General features: G+C 44.0%; 1 protein-coding gene across 3 annotated transcripts in view; it reads left to right on the forward strand.

Annotated features, from left to right (window-relative positions):
• Positions 1 to 2996: 2996 nt before the first annotated feature.
• Positions 2997 to 24141, forward strand: part of Slc1a2 (solute carrier family 1 (glial high affinity glutamate transporter), member 2) — a 152234-nt gene continuing 131089 nt past the window's right edge. Inside the window, exon 1 of one of the 3 annotated variants that reach the window (XM_005384125.2) lies at positions 2997 to 3088. Coding sequence is in view for 1 of the 3 variants with exons in the window: in XM_005384124.2 (XP_005384181.1) it covers positions 4074 to 4090 (17 nt within the window). In the remaining 2 variants the exon portion in view is untranslated. Of the gene's footprint in view, positions 3089 to 3305; positions 4091 to 18937; positions 19017 to 24141 lie in introns of those variants that run through there. The other 2 variants (XM_005384124.2, XM_013514335.1) reach the window with 2 other exon arrangements.

A 24141-nucleotide genomic window follows, 5' to 3' on the forward strand; every position in this document is an offset into this window, starting at 1 on the left:
TTGGAGTTGTTCTTGAAGTTTAAAAGGAGACAAGGGGGTCATACTTTAGCTGGGGGGCTAGGCTGCCAAGTGAGCCCTGGATAAATTAAATTCAGTGATGCAGCTGTGCCCATGTGACCAGGAGGACTCCTTAGTGAGCATTTATGAGGTGCCAGACTGACAGCTGTGCACATCCTACTTTTTTTTTTTTTGTAGAACTCAATATCGTACCCAGGGCCTTCACACTGAGCTACCATCCCCAGCCCTTTAAAACATTTTTAAAAAAAATTTTAACACAGGATCTCGCTAAGTCACTAAATTGCTCAGACTGGGTTGAAACTTGGTGTCCTTCTGCCTCAGCCTCTCAGAGTGCTCCTATTATAAGCATTCACCACATTTGGCTACTTCCCATTTATTGTTCTTATGTCAATCCTGAGGCGGCCATTATTATCGCCTCCAGTTTTGAAATGAGAAAGCTAAGAATCTGTGGCTTGTGGGCCAATGTGACAGAGTCTAATACACCACAGGGATAATATTTAAAGCAGTTCAACTGACCCAGAGCTGAGTCTTAATCCACGTAGTGTAACGCAGTACTATGGCTTTCCCACCAAGTTCCCACCTTTGTTCCAAGTCCTACCCAACAGAAGAACAAAGACCTATGTTTTTATAACTGCAAGCATTAGCTGTCTGGAGTGATAGACAAGAACTGGCCTAGAAAGATTTTAATTCCCTGAATTTGAAGACAAGACAAGAGGGTCAGACTTGCACCCTATCTCACCAATCTGCTCCAGTTGCTTCCCTGGGCCCTATTTCTGGATCGGTCTCTAGCTTATTAAACCGCATCTCATCAGTGGTCCCCGACTTTAGCTGCTCAGTGGAATCAATCACCTAGCTTAAATTGAAAACCAGAAAACCTGATCAGGGGCCTCCAGACTGATGGAAACGGAAATCTCTAGAAGTTAACCCGAGCATAGCATTCCTTTTTTCTAAAAGGCCCTCTCTGAATATTTGAATGGGTAGCCAGTGTCGGCAATCACTGCTCCAGTTTGTTTTAAAAATGAATTGTCCTGAATGTTGGCGGGGACCCTCTGGGGCCAAGAAAGAGAACCAGTTTCTTAGCCAGGATTAGATGTGACATAGTCCATGTGATTCAACAGACCTGGTGCCCCAGGGCAGCTGAATACAAATGTCTTTCTGATGTCAGAGGTAATGTCTTAGTGTCTAAGTGCAATCATTTACAGAGAAGGTGATGAGCTGGAATGACTACTCCCTTCTAAGTCAGTATATTCAATTCATCTGGATTTTGTCCCATCCTGAACATGGAAAACATAAGAGTGGTTTTCCACGGGATGCTTAAAAACTGAAAACAACTCCATCCTATTCCTCTTCTCTATCCTTCCCTTAGCCTGTGTCCACACATCTTAGGGTGGCCAGTGAGTGCTAATAAATTGGGCAATTCACCTCTCCAAGGCTGTGTGCAGATACTGGGGGAGTATAATAGTTTGATGGCTTCATTCATTGAGGCTTAATGTAAAGGGAGCACTGGCAACAGCAGTACTGCTGGGGTTCTTCAGCCAGTCCTGGGAGAAGGTCGGTCTTCTTCTTTATCTGTTCCCTCTGCTGAAGCAGAGGACTAACTACTAAACGGTGGATGACAAGAGAATGATAATTTGTGCACCTGGCAACTTTACAGAGCCACCCATATACAGGGTTTAGGAGAGGTTAATGTCAAGTATGATACCAAGGTACAAGAAGCCAGTTTTTCATTTACAAATTATTTTTAAAAAACACAACTCATGACAAGAAATAATTTTTTAGAGGGGGAGTAGCCAAAGTTAAACGCAGAAAGAGGAAAAGGTGGTTAAACTTTTTTCTTTTTTTAAAGAAAATACAAAATTAGAGGGATTCTGGAAGGGTCCTAGGCTGAATGGATGCAGATCTGGTCAACTGAATGGGACACACAGGAAGGAGAGAGGGAAGAAGATGGGGGAAGATGCTTGGACTCAGATTTTGAGGCTTGAGCTGAGATTTAATTTCGATTAAGCATTCTTTTTTTTTCTTTTTTTTTTCTTTTTTCTTATCTCAGCTGTCTGGGCGTCCTTCGTTCTGCCCAAGAAACCATCCTCCAAGAACTCTTTAACTGAACAGTTTTTGAGGTTTACTGAGTGCTACGCTATAGGTTAAAAGCTTTGCCTGTCGCCTGCGTTTCATTAACTTAGGGCAGATGATGTTCCCATTTTGCAGGTGGGAAGAAGTGAAGTTTAGGATATTTGCCCCAGGTTACTTAGCTGGATGGCGATGAAGAATTCAAGGACTAGCATTTAAGCTTCCACGCTGCCCGCCACATCCCACCTCCTAAGGCTCACCCCAGAGCAGGACGAAGGAGCGCCTTCCCCGCCTGGAGGAAGACTGCTGGGACCTCGGTCAGTGCGCGCCCCCAGATGGGTGGAATTCTGAGGATCCGTCCTGGAGGAGCCCAGCACGTCCCAGGCGGCAGGCTCACACTGCCAACTCGTCCAAGGCGCGTTTATATTTCTCCAATCTTCTCACAAGCGCCTGTTTAATTCTATACACTGGGTGATTTTGCTTCCAATTGTTCAGGGGAGGAGAGTAAGGCTTTGCCTTCTCGGTGGCCACAAGGTCCGCAGGTGGTGGAACTAGAGACGTCTGCTGCGTCCCACGTCCCAGAAATAATAAAAGCTGCACTGAGCTCGTCATTATTATGCAAAGCTGCCCAGGAGGCTCGGACCGTCCCTTGCACGAGCCCATCTGTCTCTGCGCGCCGCCCCCGGGGCTCTGAAGCCGGCAGCGAGCAGAGCCCATTTGGTGAAGGCGCGTCTCCAGCCCCAGCGTCCGCCACCTCCGTGCGCCTTCCGGGCCTGCGCCCCCGGGACTGACCTCAAAAAAAAAAAAAAAAGCCTACTTTGCACCCCTGCCCGCCCCCAGGGAGCTGCATTAATATTAATCTTGATGAATAATTGAGGGCGAGAGATTTATTCGAGCTTCGGCGGGGGAGGGCGTGCGTCTGGCTGCGCGACCTGCGCATTTCGGCCCCGGCTCAGGCTCTGCGGGGCTGGGAGGATGAGGGTGGGTGTGCCGGCCTGTGCGGGTGAGTTTGAGGGTGAGTGCGAACCAGAGCAGATGTGCCAGGGAATGAGGAGGAAGAGGGCCGAGGCAGCTGTCGGATTGGGGACGGAGGGGCATTCCGGGTCTCCGCGCTGTCGCCTGCCCCTCGCCCAGCGCGAGGTGACCCGGGACCACGTGGGTCTGAAGGGAGACAATAGCGACTCCTTAGATCCTGGGCTTCTGCCACGGGCTGCCCAAGCCGTCCCGGACGACCGGCTGGGTCTCTTTTCTTACTTGGCTAATTTACGGCGGAGGCTGCGTGGTGGGGGGAGGGACTGCAGAGGAGGGACCGCGTCTCGAGATGAGGGGCGGGGGAGGCGGTTAAAGGAGTCGCCCGAGGCTGCGGCGCTGGTGATGTCAGCTCTCGACGAAAATAGAGAGGGATCGCCTGCAAATCCCCAGCTCCGGCGGGGCTAAACCTCGCAATCCCTCCCCGGCCGGCGCCGAGCCAGAGCGCAGGGGCCTCCGCCGCCTCCCCGGGCGCGCACACACCCGCACACGCGCGCACGCTCGCAGCACTCCCCCGCTCTCACACTCGCCGTCCTCCCGCGGCCACCCCTCTCGGTGCCCGCCTGCCCCGCAGCAGCAAAGCACAGGTGGCCTCGGCGGCGGCGGCGGCGGCGGCGGCGCACCGTGGGCGTGCGCTCTCCTACAGCCCCGTGGGACAGCGCTCGCTGCGGGAAGCCGCCCTCAGTTTCCCCCAGCGCCTCTCCGAGCGCTACCGCGACGCGCGCAGGGGAACGCGGGGCACGCGCGGTGGAGAGCTGGGACGTGGATTAGCGCCCACAGGAGCCTCCAGCGCCCGTTGAGGCGCTAAAGGGCTTACCCCGGAGGGGGGCGGAAGGGCGGGGAGAGACTACCCCTTAAATACCGCTCCCCGCCGCGCTCTCCAGCTCACCCGGCTCCCGCTCGCTCCCTCGCTCGCCGCTTCCGGACTGTGCCGAAGAGGAGGGGGCGTTCCCCAGACCATGGCATCCGCGGAAGGGTGAGAGGGCTTCTCTGCGAGCCGCGCGCGGGGTGGCCGGCCCCTACCTGGGCTGGGAACGGGGAGGTGTCACGCCGGGCCTCGGGGAGTGGTGGCAGAGCGACAGCTTGGCCGGAGGTGGGATGGAGCTTGCCGCTTAACTCTTTGTGACTGCGAGAGAAAGAGGGTTGTATTAGTTGCAGGGGTAAGGTGTAATGGAGGTGTGAGAAGTGGGAAGAAAAAAAAGCCTCTGGAGGTTATTTTTGTAATTTAAAAACAATAGGGGTTGGCCAGGGTGCGAGTAAACACTGCTCAAGCAAGCTCGACCGGGCTGGGACTTGGGGACCCGCCGGAATGAATGAGCAGGACCAGGGCCGGGGCGGGGCGAGGCGAGGATCGGCGCTCGCGGCCTTGAACCCCAGGTCTGCAGTCGCAGCGGAGGTTCTGGGACCCCTGGGATCCCTCCTTGACCCTGGATGTCGGAATCTCCCTGGCCAGCTCCAAGGCAGGGTGGAAAACATTTGGGTGCTTCCCAGGAGGAGGCGGGAAAACTTGTAGTCTGGGGCAGGCACAGGAATCTCCAGACTCCTCTGGAGTAGCGTTGCCTTCTCTATTTTCTCCACGGGTCTGGAGTTGCCTCTCGCCTTCTGAGCCTATAGCTGGCTTGAACAAAACACCTACTGATAAATAAAGAGGAAGATGGGGCCGCGAGGGGCGCAAGGATCCTGTAAACGCTCACATGTCTAAGGAAGGGTCTCTGGATCAAGCTCTGCTAGAGCTTGAGTGGGAAGAAAATGACTGGTGGGAGAACTCAGCCCGAGAAGCAGAAAATGGCACTAACCACTGCAAAAGACCACTGGATCTATACTGTGTGAGATGTAAATATCAGGGTCTCCTCTGGGATCAAGTGGAGAGTCTTTGGCCCCGGCACTTTCCAGACCCCTGCGCTATGTTTTGTCAACTCCACAGGCCGGTTTGTGGGGGAATGACTCTCTCAGCGGGAGTGAGGAGCTGGTGTGCAAAGCCAGCATCTAGATTCCAACTTACAACAAAGGAAAATAGTTTTAAAGCTGTGGATGTCCGAGGGAAGGAACTCATCCTTTCTGTGTGCCCTGGAGTCCTTCCAGAGAGGTCTGGCATCTGGTCATAATATGAAATTTCCTTTTTCTCTTTGCTCTACAAGCTTAGCAGTGTGGAGCTTTTAAATTATTATTTCTCAAAAATAATTTCAAGGAGGATGTCTATGTAAAAAGGAGGGAGGTGGTATCTTGTGCAAAACAAACATGAAAGCAAAAACCTAGATCTCCAGAATTAAGTATTAAGGATCCATATGGCTTAACATCAGTGCCTCTGTGTTTTATATAAAAGGCTTTCATATTAGAAAGGCTTTTCTGGCTATCTTCAAGGCCTTTGTAAACTTACCTCTACTTGTAAAGGATAGGCTGGGAAACATAAGTGAAAATGACGGATGATGGTCGTCTTTCAAATCCTGCATCCAACTCATTCCCAAATTTGATGGCCGGATAAAGAAGGCAGAAGTTAAGACACCAAAACTGTTCAAAGTGAGTGTGTTTATCCCACCTTTGTCCTCCATGGGAGCTGCTCAATGACTGGACATTAAATATAGAGCAGAAGTAAATTTTAGTGTCTAAGAAAGACATTCAGTAAGTGTCATCTTTGCTCATTGTGCGTTGTTAAGAAAAGATTAACCAAAGAAATTTGCATTTAAAGAGTTTAAGAAAACATCAAGAAAACCTAAGAGGCTAGGAAACACATATAGAAAGACCTAGAATCCATTATTATTTAAGAGCAGTAATTGAACAGCAAAAGACATTCTCGAAGCTCTTTTCTTCCAGGAGCATTTACTGAATCCTTGTTGGGGAGACGATCCATGCCAGGTTTTGGTGGGATGAGGTACAGAGACATAAATAGTCTGGGAGTTGACTTAGAAGCTCCAGTTGAGGACTTCTATTAGTAAATATTTCCTGCAGGCTAGTATTCGTTGGTTAATACCCTTTGGAAAGAAAGATTCACCGAGGATTCCCCAGGATGGTCTCCTTTGCTACCCTTTGTCCTCTAACAATATGAAAGCTTTTTTTTTGGAACATGCATTATAGAGAAGCATACCAGAATAGCCGTATAATTATATGCTTTCAATTTATGTATTTTTATTTTTTGTTTTTTTCCAGTACCGGGAATCGAACTCACGACCTGCGCTTGCCAGGCAGGCACTGTGCCGCTGAGCTAAATCCCCAGCCCCAATTTATGTATTTTTAGTTCAACTGGAACCCAAGAATTTACCAGAGGTTACTATGGTAAACTGACCATTTTGGTTTATGGCATGATGTAGATACCATCAACAATATATGTGGATTACTAGTTTTTGAAGAACTTTTAGAAGCAGCAGTGACATCTTATGCTTGTTTAGCACTTCACTTTCAAAATATTCGTTTGCTTTACCACATTTGTGTTTTGATAACTCTTTGAAATAGACAGTCCAGTGAAAATAGACTTTAAGAATAAGACTATGCAGAATGTAGTATCTTCCCAGGAGGGCTCCAGGACTTGGCTGAGTTGTGGGATTATCTCTGGAAATGTCAGGTATCACCAAAGAGTGTGCTGGGCATAGCTGGTGCAGAAGATAACTGGCTTTGTTTCAATAGTTGGTGTACATACCTGCAAGTTGCCTTTTAGAATATTCTTTTTTGTAAAGTGTGTACTTGCTCTTTGCCTTTTGTACAGCATACTCACCATTGTCTGGTGACACTTCAAGTTTCTGCTTATTTGGAACTGAGATTATGAATATCCAATTTCTGTGAAGATCAACAGTGTCTCTTTGGTAGTTTCCACATGTCAAGAAGTGTTTTCTTGTAAAGCAAGGTCTAATTTGATGGCTGAACATTCCTTTTTCTGTGTCTCCTGTTGCAGATAGATTTACTGAGATGGCTTTTGTGTTGTTGACCCAAATTGGAAAGAGATTATAAGTAGTGGGTGGTGGATAGACTAGTGTCTGTTATAGAGTGGGTCACAGTGGAGTGTCCAGATACCAAAGAAGCAAGCATTTTAGAAACACATTTTCAGGAGTGAGGGACAGCAGGGTCACTACAGTATTTCAGATTCAAGGAGATCTGTTTTGTGATTACCTGCTAGGAGCTAAGGTGCCAGGGTGAAGAAAGCCAATCACTAGGGCGTGGGTTTCAGTTTGATTTAGAAAGTGAATGATACAGAAAACTGTAGATAGCTAAAAACCCTGGGGAAGGAGACCCCTGAATCTATTATTTCAAGCAAAGGAAAGCAAATGATAACACTGGCCTCCTTTCTTTGGGCAGTGAAGTTGGGGGTCAGCTGGAAGAAGGACCTGTGGAGTGGATTTACTGAGAAGTGAGTGGAAGGCTTGGGTTTGGGCTCTAGAAGGATTTGCATAGTGTGTGCCCCAGGTTTTGCTGGAATTTCACTTCTTACTTTCTAGAATGTAGACATTGCCCCCCTTGGGTAAAATGGCTATTAGTGGAACTGTGAGAAAACCATTTCATGTTTACTGAGACAGTCTCTTGTGAGCAACTGAAAGCTTAATTCTCAAGAAATGGTTTCTCAATCCAAATGAAACCTGTAAAGTGGAAGCACTAGATGATTAGAAATCAAAAACGAGTCTGTGCACCAGTAGCATCGGTGATGACTTCCTTTCCCCTTTTGGGAGACGTAATTGGGCTTCCTCTCCTTGGGCTTTGTCTTTAAGGGATGTGTCAGACGAGGAAACGTCCTTAAAAGATGATGCGTTGGCTCCCAAAGCAAGGTCTATCAAGCAGCTCAGTGTGAGCTTTCTGGATCAGTGCGCCATAAATCCCACACTTCCAGAATTGCAAAGCTTTTTCTCCCTGTGACACTCAACATAGGTTGATTTCAAAGAAAATCTCCTCTCCACCTTCCCCCGTGGCTGTATCGCACAATGCCCACGTGTCTGGCTTTCCTCCTTTCAAAGGTAAACTAAACTGTTTTCTGTATTGAATCTTTCCCTCATTGTGCTGCTTGCCTCTCAGAATGAACTGACTCTCCACTTCATTTTGATGACCTGCGATAATTATTTTAATCTAAAAGAACATTAGCAGTAGAAGGCAGGAGTACCATTCTCAAGATAAAATTTTAGTTCTGTTTTCATTTTAAGAACTTGTCCTCACAGTCTGAAAAAAATCTAACAAACGCCTGACGTCGCCGCGCTTATAGCCCTCACTTGCGTGCCCCTGACAGGCTTGCTGGAGGCGGTCGGGATGCTTCATAGAAAGGGCTTTAGAATCCAGATTATGGCAAATCTCTTTATTTTCCAGGATTGTGAGCTTACTCTCTCCGCCCTCTGCCCACCCCTCACCCCATAATGCTCCAAGTGCCAAGTCCTTGGAGTGAATTAATTAAGGGAGTGCTTAAAAATATCTCATTGCTCTATCTCCACGTGCCCCATCATTGATTGGAGGCAGATGGGCTGCATATTTGTTAGTAGAAAGAAAAGGACTGGCATCTCATTATAAACCTGTCAGTTGTCTTTAAATAATGGCAGACAAGACAATGTACCAGCAGTATTCGTGGACAATGAAGGGTAGATTCTTCAACTTTTAAAGAGAATACCTCTTTTCCTTAGTGCTTTGTTTTGTTTTAAACAGGTGATTTCTCAACAGTGTTGATATTTACTTATTTCTCTTTCATTCATCTACTGACATCTCACTCAGACAAGCAGATATACCGCTGTCTGCTGCACTGCTGGCTGGTGATTATGGCAGTCTTAGCAGCTGCTTCGGATTATAGACTCACTGAGCAGTGACGGTGCTTTGAAAATGGAATGAAGGGAATGAACTCCGTTTTGGCAGCTAGACCTGCTCTGTATCCATCCCAGTCCCCTCTAGGATGGGTCCTGGTAGACCAGACAGTGAAGTCCTTGAATGAAGTCTTTAGGGACGAAGGTGGAGACTTTGTCCCTATGCTCCCTTGTATATTAAAGGCTTCATTTAAATTGCGGAGAGTACTTCTATTACATTTGATCAGGAGGGCCATCTGTCACTTGCTGTTTGAAATCTGGCACAGGCCTTTCGGTTGTGTCCTCTTGCCATCCCTGGTTCCCAGGCATTGTGCTCTCTGGATCATAGACTAGGTGATAAATTTGAGGGTGGAGTGAGAGCTGGGTGCCTCCGTCCCAAGCTTTGCTCTTTGCACAGCACTAGATGTCAGGTGCAGGGCACCTGTGGACTATATGTAGCCCAAAGTATATTCTTTTTTTCCTCATAGAGTATTTTGAAAATATTCAATTTATTTGCCTAATTTGAATATATTTCACCTTTTAAGAAGACCTGATTCTGGTTTTTCTTCAAATCAGGTGATGCAATGAAAAAGAATCTGCTTTTTGGGCTTTGTACCATTTATTGAGTAGTTACAGCCCAATAATTTTTAAAGTATTCTGCACATATTAACTTATTTAATGCCTATAACAGCATGCTATAGTGGGGACTATTACTAATCTCATTTTATAGGTATAAAAACTGAGGCATAGAATGATTATATACATTGTTTAAGCTCATACAGCTGGTGAGTGGACAATCAGGACTTAAACTCAGGGATCATGGCTCCTGGAGCCATACCCCTAACCAGTCAGCCACACCTCTTTGTCCTCTGGGCTTCACTGAGGCTGAGGAATGGCTATACCCTGAGACAGGGCATGTGTCTTTCAGGATGGGCACAGTCTCTGTGGAACTCTTTCATCCATATTACTTATATACCCCAAGGCAGCTATTGAGAGACGGAGGGCTTGGATTCCATCCTCTGAGAATTCCATTGCCTAGTGGTTTTGGACTGAAAGGCTTCTTGGGAACTCTACTTCTATGTAATGAAAAATAACTTGGCAATTTTTCATTTTTAACCCTTTAACCACTTCTCATTATTTTATTTCCTTTAGCAGGTTGTTCTTTTTTTTTTTTTTTTGTACCGGAAATTGAACTCACGCCTCATACTTGCCAGGCAGTAGCGGGTTATTCTTAATAAGGAATTCTTTTGCAACTATTTCTTGTCAGGAAGTGAACAGCATTGTCTCCTTCTAGATCAGTACTTTGAATCAGCCCAGGTCATGATAACGTGGGCCAGTCTTTGGAATATCATATCTTGGGTATGTGCTTGTTAGTGGTAAATGTGGTTGATCAGTTCGGAGCCCCTGGAACTTACTCTTTCTTTTGCGTTCTTCAAGTGGGGTTATTCAGGGTTGTGACTTAGCTTACCCACTTTCCTAAAACAGCTATTGGCTCTACCCCTCTAGCTATAGTCTGATTTTGTTGTTGTTTTGTAAGAGATGCAAACACTGATGACCTAGAGATGCCTTCTGCGTTGAGGATGAAATCTTTCAGAGGTCATATTTCTGTGTATCATGCAGCGGGGGCCAGACTGAAACCCTGACTCCCTTTGGAAGCCCTTCAGTCCTTAGGGAATCTCAACTTCCACAGCATTCCACTGTCTTGTGATTAAAAACAATTTTCTCTACCAGACATATAATTTGGCAACAGTGAATGCTTGCCATATATCAACAATGTTCATAATGATTACTATAGGTAGATATAAATAGGACAATCCATTTGAAGGTATTCAAATGGGTATCACTATACCTATGAGACTTCACTCCATCCTTGGAAAAGCTATTGAATAGTATGTTCATTTTACAGATGGAGAAACTCAACCTTGGGGAATTTTTGATTTTTTGTTGCTACTGGGTTCCTTGTTCTGTTGTCATCTAATCCTATGGTGCTTCGTACTGTGGGTATTTTTCAGTTAGCCCACATTTCCTTAAGCTTCCACAGAATCTCCTTTTGTTGCTGTTGATGCTTGTTTGTTTTTGGTGCTTTTTTTTCTGGTGCCGAGCGTTGAACCCAATGCTTCTGCACTGTGTTTTGTTTTAGCTCCTCTGAGTCTCCGTTTTGAACAGAGAAAGCAAGATAGACAAGTGCCCCTGAAGAACAAAGTTGTGATGAATAGGAGTGGCTATGTGTAAGAAAGATAGTAATAATTCCAGAAAGGAGTTAGCCTATGAATAGAAATGGGACATTTAAAGAAAATGCCACCATAACCGGAAGGTAGAGATAAATTTAGGTAATTGAGATAAATTTAGTTAACTCATGTATGTGTTTGTAGAAATTAAGCCAGAAAATTTCAGATGGATGGAGTGGTAGCACATGAAAACAGATAAGGAAAAAGGAAGACAGAAAAAAGAGAGAAAACACTTCCTTCTGTTGGGTACCAGGGAAAGCCAATTGGTACAGACCAGATCATTTTTTTTGTTTTTATCTCAGTCTTTCTTAAAAAGACAGTTGGGCTCTGGTAGCTAGCTTTATTGGTGAAGAGAAGTCAACATAAGCAAAGTGCATTTGGATGAATTTGTTAAGGGGTGAAATGGATTGGTATCAACTGACAACACTCATTTCAACCACCCACCCTATGGAGTTAGGGAGCGATGGTACCCAGGGGAGTGTTCAGCTGTTATTTTTTATATTTACATGCAACATATGGTCTAGGGAAAGTGTCAAGAATAAATATTGGACTAATTTCTGAGAAGATTCAAGAGTAATGGAATTATAGACTGAATCTATTCCCTCAGTGTTTTTCCAGAATTCAAAGTCATCAATCAGCAGACGTATGTAAAATCATGGGATCACAGCCCTGAAAGGATCATTGATTTTCAGATCATGACTAATAGCTCACACTTCAGATGAAGAACTTTTCATTTGTAGAAGTTCATCTATGAGTCTGAGAATACCCGGATTTGCATTCTTTTCACAGACCTCCATGTGTTGCGTTGGGGGCATCGTTGCTGGTTGGTTAGTCAGAGACTCTGAGATGGAGACTTTAGAGCATGAAGTTTATTACATGTTTGTGCTGTTGGCATAAAGTCCTCAGAAAGGGTGAAGGAAGCAGGAGTGAGCAAAAGGAGAGGCTGAAGCAGTCACAGCAAAGGTCTGAGCATGCCCTTGGAAAGATCTGGGCAAGGGGTGCACTTTAAAATTGTCCCCCATTGAGGGAAGTTGTGTGGTCTTTCCACCCCTGCATTAATAGTCATTGGATGTGGCTGGGCCAGGGCAGGGGCATGGATGTGGGTGGGTATAGGACAAGGTTTTGTAATGATGTAGAGTTAAGAGCTGTTTCTCACTAACATCCCGGCAGCTGAGCCAATGGACCTTTCTGTCTTGATTGAGGCCCTAGAGTCTGGAACCTGACCACAACATCCAACATAGACTCCAAGTTCATATACTGGAGACACATCAAGATCATGAGTGCAGTTGCCTCAATCTGAATAGCCAGGTCTCCCTAAAGCTATTATCTATACTATAATGCTATACTTTATTGGTTAAAGGAAATGAAATAACAGTTATATAGAAATAATCAGCTCCAGAGGTCTGTTGTACAACCTGGAGAACACAGGTAACAATGTACTGTGTACTTGAAAATCGCTGAGAGTACATTTTACATGTTGTTACCACAAAATACTACATATGCAAGGTCATGGGAATGTTAATTACCTTGATCTAGCTATTCCATAATGGATACATATGTCAAAGCATCATGTTGTACACCGTAAATACATAGATCAATTTGTCAATTCTAGATAAATAAAGCTATATTTCATTTCACATTTTTGAATAAAAGTTTCAAATTAATTAGAAGGAAAAATAGTTGAAAAAGCCCAGCCTTTCTCGCTGTGTTATAATAGAAAGTTATTTGTTTGTCATTGCCATGCATGGCTTAGGAATCCTTTCTAAAGAGGCTTTTCTCAGAGAAACACAAAGGAAGCCAAGAGAATAAAACTACTCAGTTGGAAAGCTGACGTGTACACGGCAATCCTGAAGACCATGGCCCCATTAAGATAATTGGTAGGAATAAACTGCTAGTGTCTGGATTTTGTTAGCTATAGTGGCTCCTAAGGTTAAAGCTATATCTTAAAGAGAGAATATAGTACAGAAAAGATGGAAGTGGATTCTTGTGGGAAGAATGGGGAGAATTAGGCTTATCACCTTTCCTCATCTTAGTTCTGAACCGCGCAGCCACCAAGGACAGGTGACAGAAGCCATTCTCTCTGTTCCAGTCCTTCCAAGTATGCCTGACCCAGTGGGATGATAGCTGAAATCTCTGCCTTGGAGAGGGAAGTCAATTCTAGTTACGTCAATTTGATTTCTACTGAGAATGATGAGTTTAATGCAAGGGGACAGAAAGAGCAATAAATAAATATATGGGAAGCAGAGTATAATTGTTATTGTTATTTCCAGTGTCAAAGATGCTGTTTTTATATTCTTACCAGTGCTATTTCCCATGGAGTTCTCTCTTACCTTGGGGGAGTGTGGGCAGAGGAGTAGGTGACCCCTTTCTGGAATACCTACTGCACTGTTCCGTTGCTTCAAAGAACCAGGCGTTATGTCAACCTTGGGCCACAGTGTTTGTGTGTTGACATTTCTCTGCTCTGTCTGATGGTAAATATTACGATACATCGAGAAATGAAAGAGGACTTTTGTGAATAATCCAAGGGTGTATGGATTCTACCTCTGTGGGTATTTCCTCCTACTTTTTCATACCACTCGACTCTACCTTCTGAGATCAAGGCACTGACTATCATTGTGTTTGTGCTGTTTTTAAAATGCCTAGGACTAAACTGAATCAAAGCAGTGCATGATATTTACTATGAAAACTCTAAAACATTGCGTTTTTAGTTACATAACTTAATTCAAGTGACTCATTGCAGAGAAGCTAGAAGGTAAAGCAAACCACCCAAAGCCTCAGTAAAAACTGCTTTTTCCTTTCTTTGCCTATTTTTAATAATTCAAAATCTATTACTTAGTATGACAACCAGAGATATTGTGGGTATTTCTAGTATTTAGGTAAAGATGTCACTGATTATATTACATCTACACTTAGAACATACATTTTACACACAGAATATACCTGCAAGGCACCTAAAGAAGTCTGAAGGATTGCCTAGCCATTGTCAAAAAGTTATTTTAAAAAGATTTTTAAACTTTGTCTCCTGGACCAGTAGTTCTTTTCCCATTTAAAAAACCATGGCATTATCATAAACAAAAACATAAACCTCAAATATTTTGGAATAAAGTAAAGAAGTAAAAGACAATCTTTCACCCCAATTCTGTTCTCCTGAAATCCTGTTCATTGCTTTCTATCTTTTGAAACATTTCTCTATGCACATTTAAACATCCTAACCCTAGTATGCAGACTGGATCATCCTATACCTGTAGTGGTGAACCTAAGGCACCCATGCCACAGTGGGCTGTTTGTATCATTGCAAGCTCTAAAAGGTTCGCCATCACTGTCCTATACAGACGATTGTTAACATATGCTTTTTACTTAATATTTTTAGGTATACAAGCATGCTGTATGTATGAATATACACATGCATTTATATATAAAATATATAACACACGAACAAAATATCTGATAATATTCCACTATATGGCTATATAATAATTTATATAACCACTTCTTGATTGACAAAATTTTAGATTATCTGTGAGTCTTTGTTATGATAACAATGTTGGGTGGAATATGAATGGGTAGAACGAGACAGGGGCTCTAAGACCAGTTAGAAGACAGCAGCAATAATTTTGGTGGGAGATAATGCGTGAATTAGGGCATGGGATGTGGGTTACCAGATTTCACGGATATAAGAAGTACTCCGTGACCAAGTATATAGAGGGGGGGTAGGAAGGAGAGCCTAGAGCTGTCTCTTAGGTTTCTGCTTAAACAAATAGGGGATGAAATAGATGCAGAAAAGGAGTTCAGGAGAGAAATGGCACATCTGAAGAAGGAGGCCATGAGTTCTGTTCAGCATGCTAGGTTGGAGTTTCTACAGTGTATGGGATAACCGATGAAGAAGCTCACATGAATGGCTGGGAGCTGTCTGGAGTGGTATTTGCAATCGTAGAAGTAAATGAGCTATCCCAAAAGATCACAGAGATAGAAAAAGAAAGTCCTGGGAATTCCAGCATCTGTTAAGATGGGGAGAGGGAGGTGATTCAGGATGTGCAGCGTGCCAGAAGGAGGGAGGGGAGTCAGGAGAGATCAGGTGTCTTGGAGTTGCTGACAATGTCCTATGCTCTGGTGAGAACAAATGACGTACATATTGCAAAGTGGTCACAGGGTTAATCCATGGCAAGGTCACCAGTGGCCTTTGCCAAGTCAGGGTCAGCAAAGTGATGGCTTCTGCCTCTGTGTTGCTGTAGGCTGAGGGTAAGTGGCGAGCAGATCAATGTAAGCTTTTATAAAAGAATGGTCACCCAGGGGAGGCTAGGAATAGAAAATTAGCTATAGGGGACAGCAGGATGACATGTTGGGGTGTTTATCTCAGTTTGGAGGTATGCGTGGTCTAGGCATGTTCATACGCTAAGGGAAAGGCTTGAGGAGTGAAGAGGAGGTCTTGAATACACTTTCTGGAAGGAGCTGTTGAAGTAAAGAACTGGAGCCAGAGGCAGCTCTTTGCTTGTTTTGAGGTCCTCGACAGACAGGGCAGCACAACTCCGGGAGTGCTTAGCCAAACCTTCTGGCAGTCTTTCTTTTGGATCCCACAGTGCAGGGAAGGAGGAAAAGGTCACCTGCCTACAGTGCCAGATCCACACAGTCAATCCCAATGATGCCTTGAGCGACAGATGGGCCAGCCAGCTCATCTTACTTCTGCAGCCTCCTTACTCAGCAAGCTAGTTTGAATAGTTTGGTAGTGGTTGCTCTTTTCTGTTAGATTAGCCTTCCACAGGTTCCTATGTCTCTCCCATTGAAATTCTTTTCTTCTTCCCCTTAACCTTTCATCTGTGCCGTTATGTACCTTGTGAGACTTCCTTGGACTCATTCTTTATCTCAGTCTTCCCTTGGGCTCTGTATTTCCTTTGGATTTGTTCCTGGGCCTTTATATACCACATGTATCCTGACATCCCTCCAGTGTGTATTTCTGTCTCAGGTCTTTCCTTCCACCTCCGAATTGACAAATCCTATGGCCTGATTGAGGTCTCCATTTGTGCAGTGCATGAGCACCTGGAAATTAAACCAGAACTCTCTATTTTATTTCCTGTGGACTTATTTTTATCTCCTCCCGAGTCTCTTCCATCTCAGTGAATGGCACTGCTATCCATCTAGATGTTCAAAGGCAAACACATAGGAATTATTCCTGGTGCTCCTCCTTCCATCAGCCCCTACCTATAACCTTACCCAGCTGTCTCTTCAAAACGATCCTTGAATTCAGCCCTTTCTCTCCAGAGCCACATCCGTCACATTAGCCCCGACAAGTGTCATTGCTGTGTTGGAAGTGCACAGTGTCCACTCCCTAGGATCCATTCTCTTTCCTGGATGGGTTTCTCCTCTCCATCTCCCACCATCCTGCAGAAGGCCCAGTCTCCTGTTACCCTAGAGCATCCTTTGGTTCTCAGCTTCAATAACCTTTCCAAGAGAAGCCTTCTCTTTCCAGTTCACCTAAGAGAGGCCTCTCTCTCTTAGTCCCACCTCATTCCATCTCTTAGACACTTAGTTGTCACTGGGACACCGTACCTGACACCCACCAATTAAAGAAGAAGGGGATTATTTTGGATCACGTTTTTAGTCCATAGTCAGCCTGCTTGAAGGCAGGAAGGCATGGTGGAAGGGCCTGGGCAGAGGGAAGCTGCTCATGTCATGGCATTCAGGAAGCAACGAGAGTGAAGAGAGAAACGGAAAGGAGATGGACCCTTCTAGGCCGTGACCCCAGTAGCCCAACCAGACCATACATCCTAACAGCAAGTCAGCTACAGACCTTGCCATAATCTGACCACTTTCCAAAATCCTTACCTGGGATTGCATGAGCTTTGGGGGGAACATCTGGGTCTAAATCATAACACTCTTCTTAATTGCTTCCTTCACACCCATTACAATTTTTACATGTTTTAAATTTTATTCTCTTATTTGCCTCTGCCTCCTCGCTGGAGTACGAGCACGTGGAGGGCTAGTTGGTCACTGCCTCATCCTCGGTCCTAATAGTAACTGTTCACTGAATATTCCTCCACATCAGCCTGGGAAGGAGGGATAGATTCTCAACAGAGGTGACATTTGAGCTGGGCCTCTTCCAGAAAGTCTATCCCCACGGCACCTTGTTCAGTCCTCTCTTGTAGCTCTTCATTACAATAGAGCGTGCTAAATCTTTTCCTGTCTGTCTGCTTGCTTTCCTGGTATCTCTCAAGGATCGGGACTACACTGATTTATCTATGCCCCAACATTATCATTGTCACAATAAATGCTAGTGTAATTGCACTGTCTACTTTGGGAAAGAGACAGGCAAGGATGTAGCGAGGACAAAAGGGGACAAGTTGAAGATAGCAGTAGGGCCAAAGTTGAGAAAACACACCCTTTGGCATCTTCGGGAGATGGTCCTCTTTGTAAGGTCCTGGTGGTCGGTGGAGCATCCCCACTCGCCAGCCAATAATCAGCCTTTTGATTTCTGTGAGTTAATGGAGTTCAAGTAGGTTATAAGAATAATCAGACAAGATTGGACGCATTCAAGGTGGTATGACCGTAGACTATAAGAATAATCAGATAGGGAGTAGCTCACCTTGTGAAGCTGAAAACTTGTCATAGTCAATCAAATCCCCCTCCTGCTCTCTGGGAAAGACTACAAACTCCTATCTGCAGCTCTTGTGAAATACGATGAAACATATCAGAAGGAAATCTTTGAGTCTTTCATAAGACCTCCTGCTTCCTCACAGACTCATGTCTGTCTAGTTCTTTTCCTTGTTCTTTATAAAATCAAACATAGAGAAGCTAAAATGAATGTGACACTCAGATACAAAGAAGGGATCCTGGTAAAAGATAGGTTTTAAACTGCATCAGTGACTAAAATTCAGAACTTGATAGATCAACTGCTTATACCACTGACTTAGAAAAAGGAAAGTTACCAGAAGCTGACAGCATGATGGTTCAATTGTTGCTTTTAACTGTTAAGGAGATTCTTAGTGCATTTAATCATTCCCAATAGAAGTCCCCTACTGTGGCCTCCTGCAGGTCTAGAAAGAATATCTTGTCGTTCGCATGTGTGTTTTCTAGTAACGTAAATAAAAATGTTGTTTTTTTTTTTTTTTTAGAAGTGGAGTTCTTTTCCATAGTTTTCTGATAATTGGCCATATTTGAGGGAGCCAGTATTTGCTGTGTACTTTGGAGATAAGAGAATAAAAGCTATGTCAGGCACCTTCTTTCTGGGCTCTGAGCACTCTTACAATATGGGTCCTGTGATTGGGTAAGGGACCAATGCATGGAACCAACTTCCTGAGTCTTAAGGGGAAGTTTCTAACGTACTCACCCTTAGGGTAAATGCTGGCTTTCTTCTAGATCCAGGACCAGAGGACCCAAGCTGCAGTTTTTGAAATGAACGCAGAATCAAAACAGATTCTGCATTTTCTAGTCATTGTGAGTTGTGAAAACAAAGCATATAAAGATTACAGATTTTTTTGCTCTTTTACTTGTATTTTCTTTCTCCCTCTGAAGACTCGCAATACAAAATAACTCTAGGCCTCAACACACCATGTTGAGTCAAATGTCAGTACACAGGATTGTTCAGCAATCGAAAGGGCCTAACCAGTCTTTCCAGCAGGGGGCGTGGTGGAGTCGTGCCGCCAGCTCCTGGGCACTGGGGATTTTCCTGCTACCGGTGAAGAAAAAGCCAGAGGGTGAATTGCCTTTTCCCGGGTTAACAGCAGCTGTTGCCCAGATTTTTAGGAAGGGAAGCCCTGACTTTGATTATTTACATTTCAAGTGACCTGGACTTACTCAGTCGGCCAGAGGCCCAGAGCAGTGTGGAGGCCAAGGCCACGTTGGGACACCTGGCCTGACCAGGGCTTCTTCCTTGTCTCTGTCCTCATCCTCCCTGGGAGTCAACAGCAGGGTTCGAACAAGATCTGCTGGTTCTGGAGCTCAGGTATGTCCAGGAGGGTTTTGTCTGGGTTACTGACACACTTTTTAAGATGAAGGAGCCACCATGGGACAGAAGGGGACTTTAAAGCAGGAGGGAAAGATACTTGGATTAAAGAGAACGTTTGAAAGGGTTGGCAAGATTCCAGAATAAACAACCAGAGAATGGAAACATGAAGAAATATTCTTTCGCAGTGACAGCCGGGCACCCCAGAATTTTTGGCCGTGCTTCAACCCAATAGGTAAAAAATTAAACTAAGCATGAAAACACTGTGTTTTTGTGAAAAGACACACTCCCGTGGGAGTCAGGGACTGATCTGCATCCATATTTGTCTAATGGGGACTTTGCTTGTCGCCTCTGAGCTAAGCTGCTGATGTGACCCCGTGTTCACGTTTTAAGGGAGCAGGAAAATCACAGTTCTCTCCAGCTGTGGCTTAATGTCTCAGCGGGAGGCATTTGAAATTAACCTTTGAGGTTCTCATGTCATTGGATCACAGGATATTTATTGAATACATAGATGAAAGCAGCCAACGTGCTCAGCAGATGAGTTCTTCGCCAGAAGAATTTCTGGTTTTTCCTTCAAGATCGATTTGACCATCAAGACAGGAACACAGGGAAGCAAGCGGGATTCATGGGCATGTGACTTGGACAGTCCTTGGTTTAATGCCTGGCTGTTGCTATGAAATTTTTTTAAAAAGGGCTCTCAAGACTTTTGCACCGGACCCTGTGAATTCTGTGGCTAGGGCTAGTTGTAAACCACCTATGTTCACGCTTTTATGAAATACTTTCAGTGGTGACTGTGAAGGTGATAAAGACAAGAGATAACTTCAGGAATTCCTGCCTTTCTGTAATGCACTAGAATATTACTGTAAAGAGATACTTCTCATAAAATAGCTTTGGGGGGTCAGTATCATACATCAGTTAAAAAGATGCGATTGATAGTCAGAAAGACCCCCCAAATTCACGTATAACTTCAGAGAGGTTAATTAGCCTCTCTGAAACTCAGTTTCCTTTTTAAACAGAGATAATATTCCCTGACAGAGTTTGTAAAGAATTAAGGCAGGACATATGTGAAACGCTCAGCCTAGTGCCCGGGACTTGGAAGATTCCCTGAAATAGTGACTGTCATTGTTCTTCTTGGAATTACACTTCTGTGTCTAGATTGCTGAATTTAGGTTGGATTTTCCATCAGTCTCCTGACTTTGTAATTCAGGTTGCTAACACATGGTGCATACCCACAGCTATGTTTGCCTAGTTTTTCTTGCAGAGCTGCAGGTGATAAGATTAGAAAGTAGGCCCAGGAGTCTTTGATCATATGAGTGTTGTATTTGCCTTAGGGAAGGTTTGTTTGAAGATTTTTCATTTCTGTGCTTTTAACTCTTCATCTGTTTTTACTCATTTAGTATACTCTTAACTCCAAGTGCTAGCATTGTCTTTTCCAGTACTGGACTGGAAAGTGTCCTATAGTCAGTTCAATTCTGACGCTATGGACTTGGAGTTAGCATCAGATCCCAGAAGTTAAGGGCCCAGCCCCCCAAGTCTGTTCCCACTTGTGACGCCAGTCCCAAGCCCCAGGCTGGCTCTGGTACTTCTGACCAACAGGTTATAAACTCAAGGGTTCTCAAAACCCCTTCCTCGTGTTCCATAACTTTAGTAAAACGGCTCACAGAACTGATGGAAACACTTTCTGAGTGTTTATTGCTGTATTGTAAAGGATGGAGCTCAGAAACGGTTAAGGAGCCATAGGGCAAGGACTGGGCCAAGGATGTGGCTTTTCCTTGCCTTTCTGGATGCAATTCCTTCTTGTACCACAATGTGTTCGCCAACCTAGAAGCCCCTCAAGCCCATCACTTGGGGCTCATTATGGAGGTTTCACTATGTAGGCATGATTGATTTAGTTGTTGGCTTTTGGTGCCCAACACCATATCCAGACTCTGCCCTCTCTGATGAATTCTGGGTGGTGCTGAATGTTGCAACCCTTGGTCTTTCTGGTGACCCGTTCCTATCCCTAAGTTCATTAGCATGCAAGGACACTTACCATAGCCAAAGTAGTGACACGCTCATCATTACACTGAGATTCCAAGGATTTTAAGAGTTGTGTGCCAGTAATCTGGGATAAAGACCAACTATTTATTTTTTATTGTATCACAGCCCCCTAATATCAGGGTATCCCCAAACAAGGAATGCCCTACTCCCTACTTATTCATTCAGTCATTCATTGATTCAGAAACTGTCTAAAGGTTGGGCTGATTGTTTAAGGACAAGGTGGGCAGAGGAACAGAGAGTAGAAGAGATATATAGGTCTAAGTCAGGGGCTACAGGCATGATCACCAAGGAAGACTCCAAGACTGGGAAGGAAGGGATGGGCTAGATGACTGTTGTTTCTTTTAACACTGAAAGACTATAATATCTTCTCTGTTAAGTTACTGCCTCAACCCTAGCAACTGGTGATTCAAGATTTCCAGTGTCTCCAAGCACTTTAAGAGACATTTGATTATTCATCTCCTTGTAGATGGACAAGAGGAGTTTGAGTAACTGAGAAACATGCAATGGGAATTAGCAGGAATATAAATATGTGGATATGTCTGCCATAGAAAAGATACCTGTATCTTCCAAATAAAACATAAAAAATAGAACATGGTTAGGTACTAAAATATGCCCATGTGATTATCTTTCAGAAAAATCAAGTATTGTAGTCAGAAAGACTTCTGCTTTTTGCTGTTATTGCTTTTAATGCTATCTCCTTTAAATTTTTATGGGATTCTACTTTTTCAGGGATGTACCCATATATCACAAGAGTAAGCCATACTAAACAATGTCCTGCAAGCATGGAGAATTTATCCATAACAGATTCATTCATTTTATGTGAAATCCACATTAGACCTTAACAAGATTTCATAAAGCTGTAACACTAATTATTTCACTGCCCTTCGATAAAAACCTTTAATATTGGAATATTTTATTACAGATGCTTATTTACATGTCAATGCCTTTTTATAAAATTGGGAGCAGACCCTACAGATTGTCTTACAGACTAATTTCTTTCACTTAGCAATGTGTTATGAATGTATGTTTATATGTGAATCTGTACATTTGTTTAATAGCCATATATGGTTTCCCCTTTGTGGATTTTCCTTTAAAATCAATCTCCTATTGTTGGATACTTAGCTTGGTTCTATTTTTTTTGCTATTATCAACATCCTATAGATATATCTATAATAGCCTGCCTCTTTATTTCCTTGGAGTACATTTTAGAAATGAAATCACTGCCTCAGATGGTGTATGTATTTCTCCTTTTGATACTTACTGCCCAATTATACAGAGTCTGAGGGGACTCAGGTTCCCAAATGCAGTTGTCTTTTTGGTCCATGTTACTCAGTGTCTGTTGATGTGATGTAGGATGACTCTTGGTTTAACACAATTCCTCATCACATTGCAAAAATCTGAGCCCAGCTTTGGCTAAGGAATGCTTTCTCCTCCTGTGTTTAATGAGGCATTTTTCTTCATATGTTGACTCCATATTTTATATGTCTTCTTTCAATTCTACATAATTCTATATCAAAATATCCATACCCTTTTGTATTAGGGCTTTTCTACAAATTGTAGAACATTCTCTGACTTATGTTTCTATAATTGAATACAGTTCCTACTTTATTTCTGCGGGTTTTCTATCCTTTATGGGTGATTTTTGTTAAAAAAAAAAAGAAGAAGAAGAAAAAAGGTGGGTATTAGTCTGTTTTTGTGTTTAAAAAGTACGTGAGGGTAATGTATGAAACAGTGAGATTCATATGTGTCATGGTTGTGGCGGTTGGAGGGTACAAAAAGCATGATCCCAGTGTCTTGGAGAGGGTCCCCTGGAGGTATCACTACATGGCCAAGTGGGATGGAAAGGGCTACATCCAGAAGACCCCAAACATGTGCAGTAGACTCATTTTATTACAACCCATTCTTGATAGATCTGACTCACTCCTGTAAGACCCAACCCAACCCAGCAGTCAACCCAACGGTAAGACCAGGATGAATCCATTCAGGGGATCGAGTTCCTATGACCTAATTACTTCCACTAGACCTCACTCTTGAAGGTTCCACCAGCTCCATGCTGTCTACTAGAGGCCAAGCTTCTAGCACCTTAGTCCCTGGAGGACAAAGCATATCCAAAATATGGCAGAGTGGGTCCTGACTTTATTCAATGGTTTCTTCCTTTGTCCTGGTCTTTCTGATCCCGATGGAGAAAGATGAATATCTTTTATTTTGAATAGGAATAAATGATCTAACAAGCTGTGTACCAGAAAAGGCCTCCTCTATGATGTACCGAAGTTCTATGGCAGTGACATCTGTATAACAAAGTGAGATGGAGAATTGAGGAATTCTGGATAAATCAAACAGGGGGAAATCACCTCTTTTGGTTTAATTGTCTAGGTTGGTCAAAGTCGAGGTGTTTAGACCAAATAACTGAAAGTCCTTGTCTTAGTTTCCCATATGTCTTAGGTTAGCTTTCCAGGGAGCTAAATGTATGTCAAAGGTCGGCTCTTGACTTTCTCAGGAATAAGGGGATTCAACTGGGCAGAGGGCAAGATTGAGGGGGCAGGGGTAGGAGGAAAGAGAGCAGGGGATACCCTGAAGGCAAATGTGCCTGGGCCTGTCCTTCCCAGACTGTTAGGAATAGATAGCAAGCCAAATGTTTGTATTTGGGCAGTGACTTGCAGGCTGACGCAAACAAATTCACTCAAATGAAGTGTCCCTTAGGACTGAGTGGTGGCTTGGCCGTGGCAGACCACCACTTCCCATTCAGAGGCTGCTGAGTGGATTCATCTGAATCACCCTCTTCTATTCTTACTGCGCCAAATAGATGAGTGATAAAGTGGCAGTTGAGTCTCCTTTTGCTCACGGTGAGATTTTATTTATGTAAGTAACTCACATCGCCTTTCTGTCACAGCCAGACTATGGCACTATTTGTATTCCTAGTTAAACTGGAGACGCTAAATACCTATTTGAGCTGCATTCAGCTGATACAATGTAGTGTTTCACTGTGGCGTCGTATCTTCTGAAATGGATTCAGGGTAGCATTCAAGTTCAGGTTCTACTTCCTTCAAGAAACTCAGACCATTTTCTGTTTCATCCCTTTGAAAAA

This window comes from Chinchilla lanigera, unplaced genomic scaffold, assembly GCF_000276665.1.
Source record: "Chinchilla lanigera isolate Chin_1 unplaced genomic scaffold, ChiLan1.0 scaffold00021, whole genome shotgun sequence".
Taxonomy (NCBI): domain Eukaryota; kingdom Metazoa; phylum Chordata; class Mammalia; order Rodentia; family Chinchillidae; genus Chinchilla; species Chinchilla lanigera.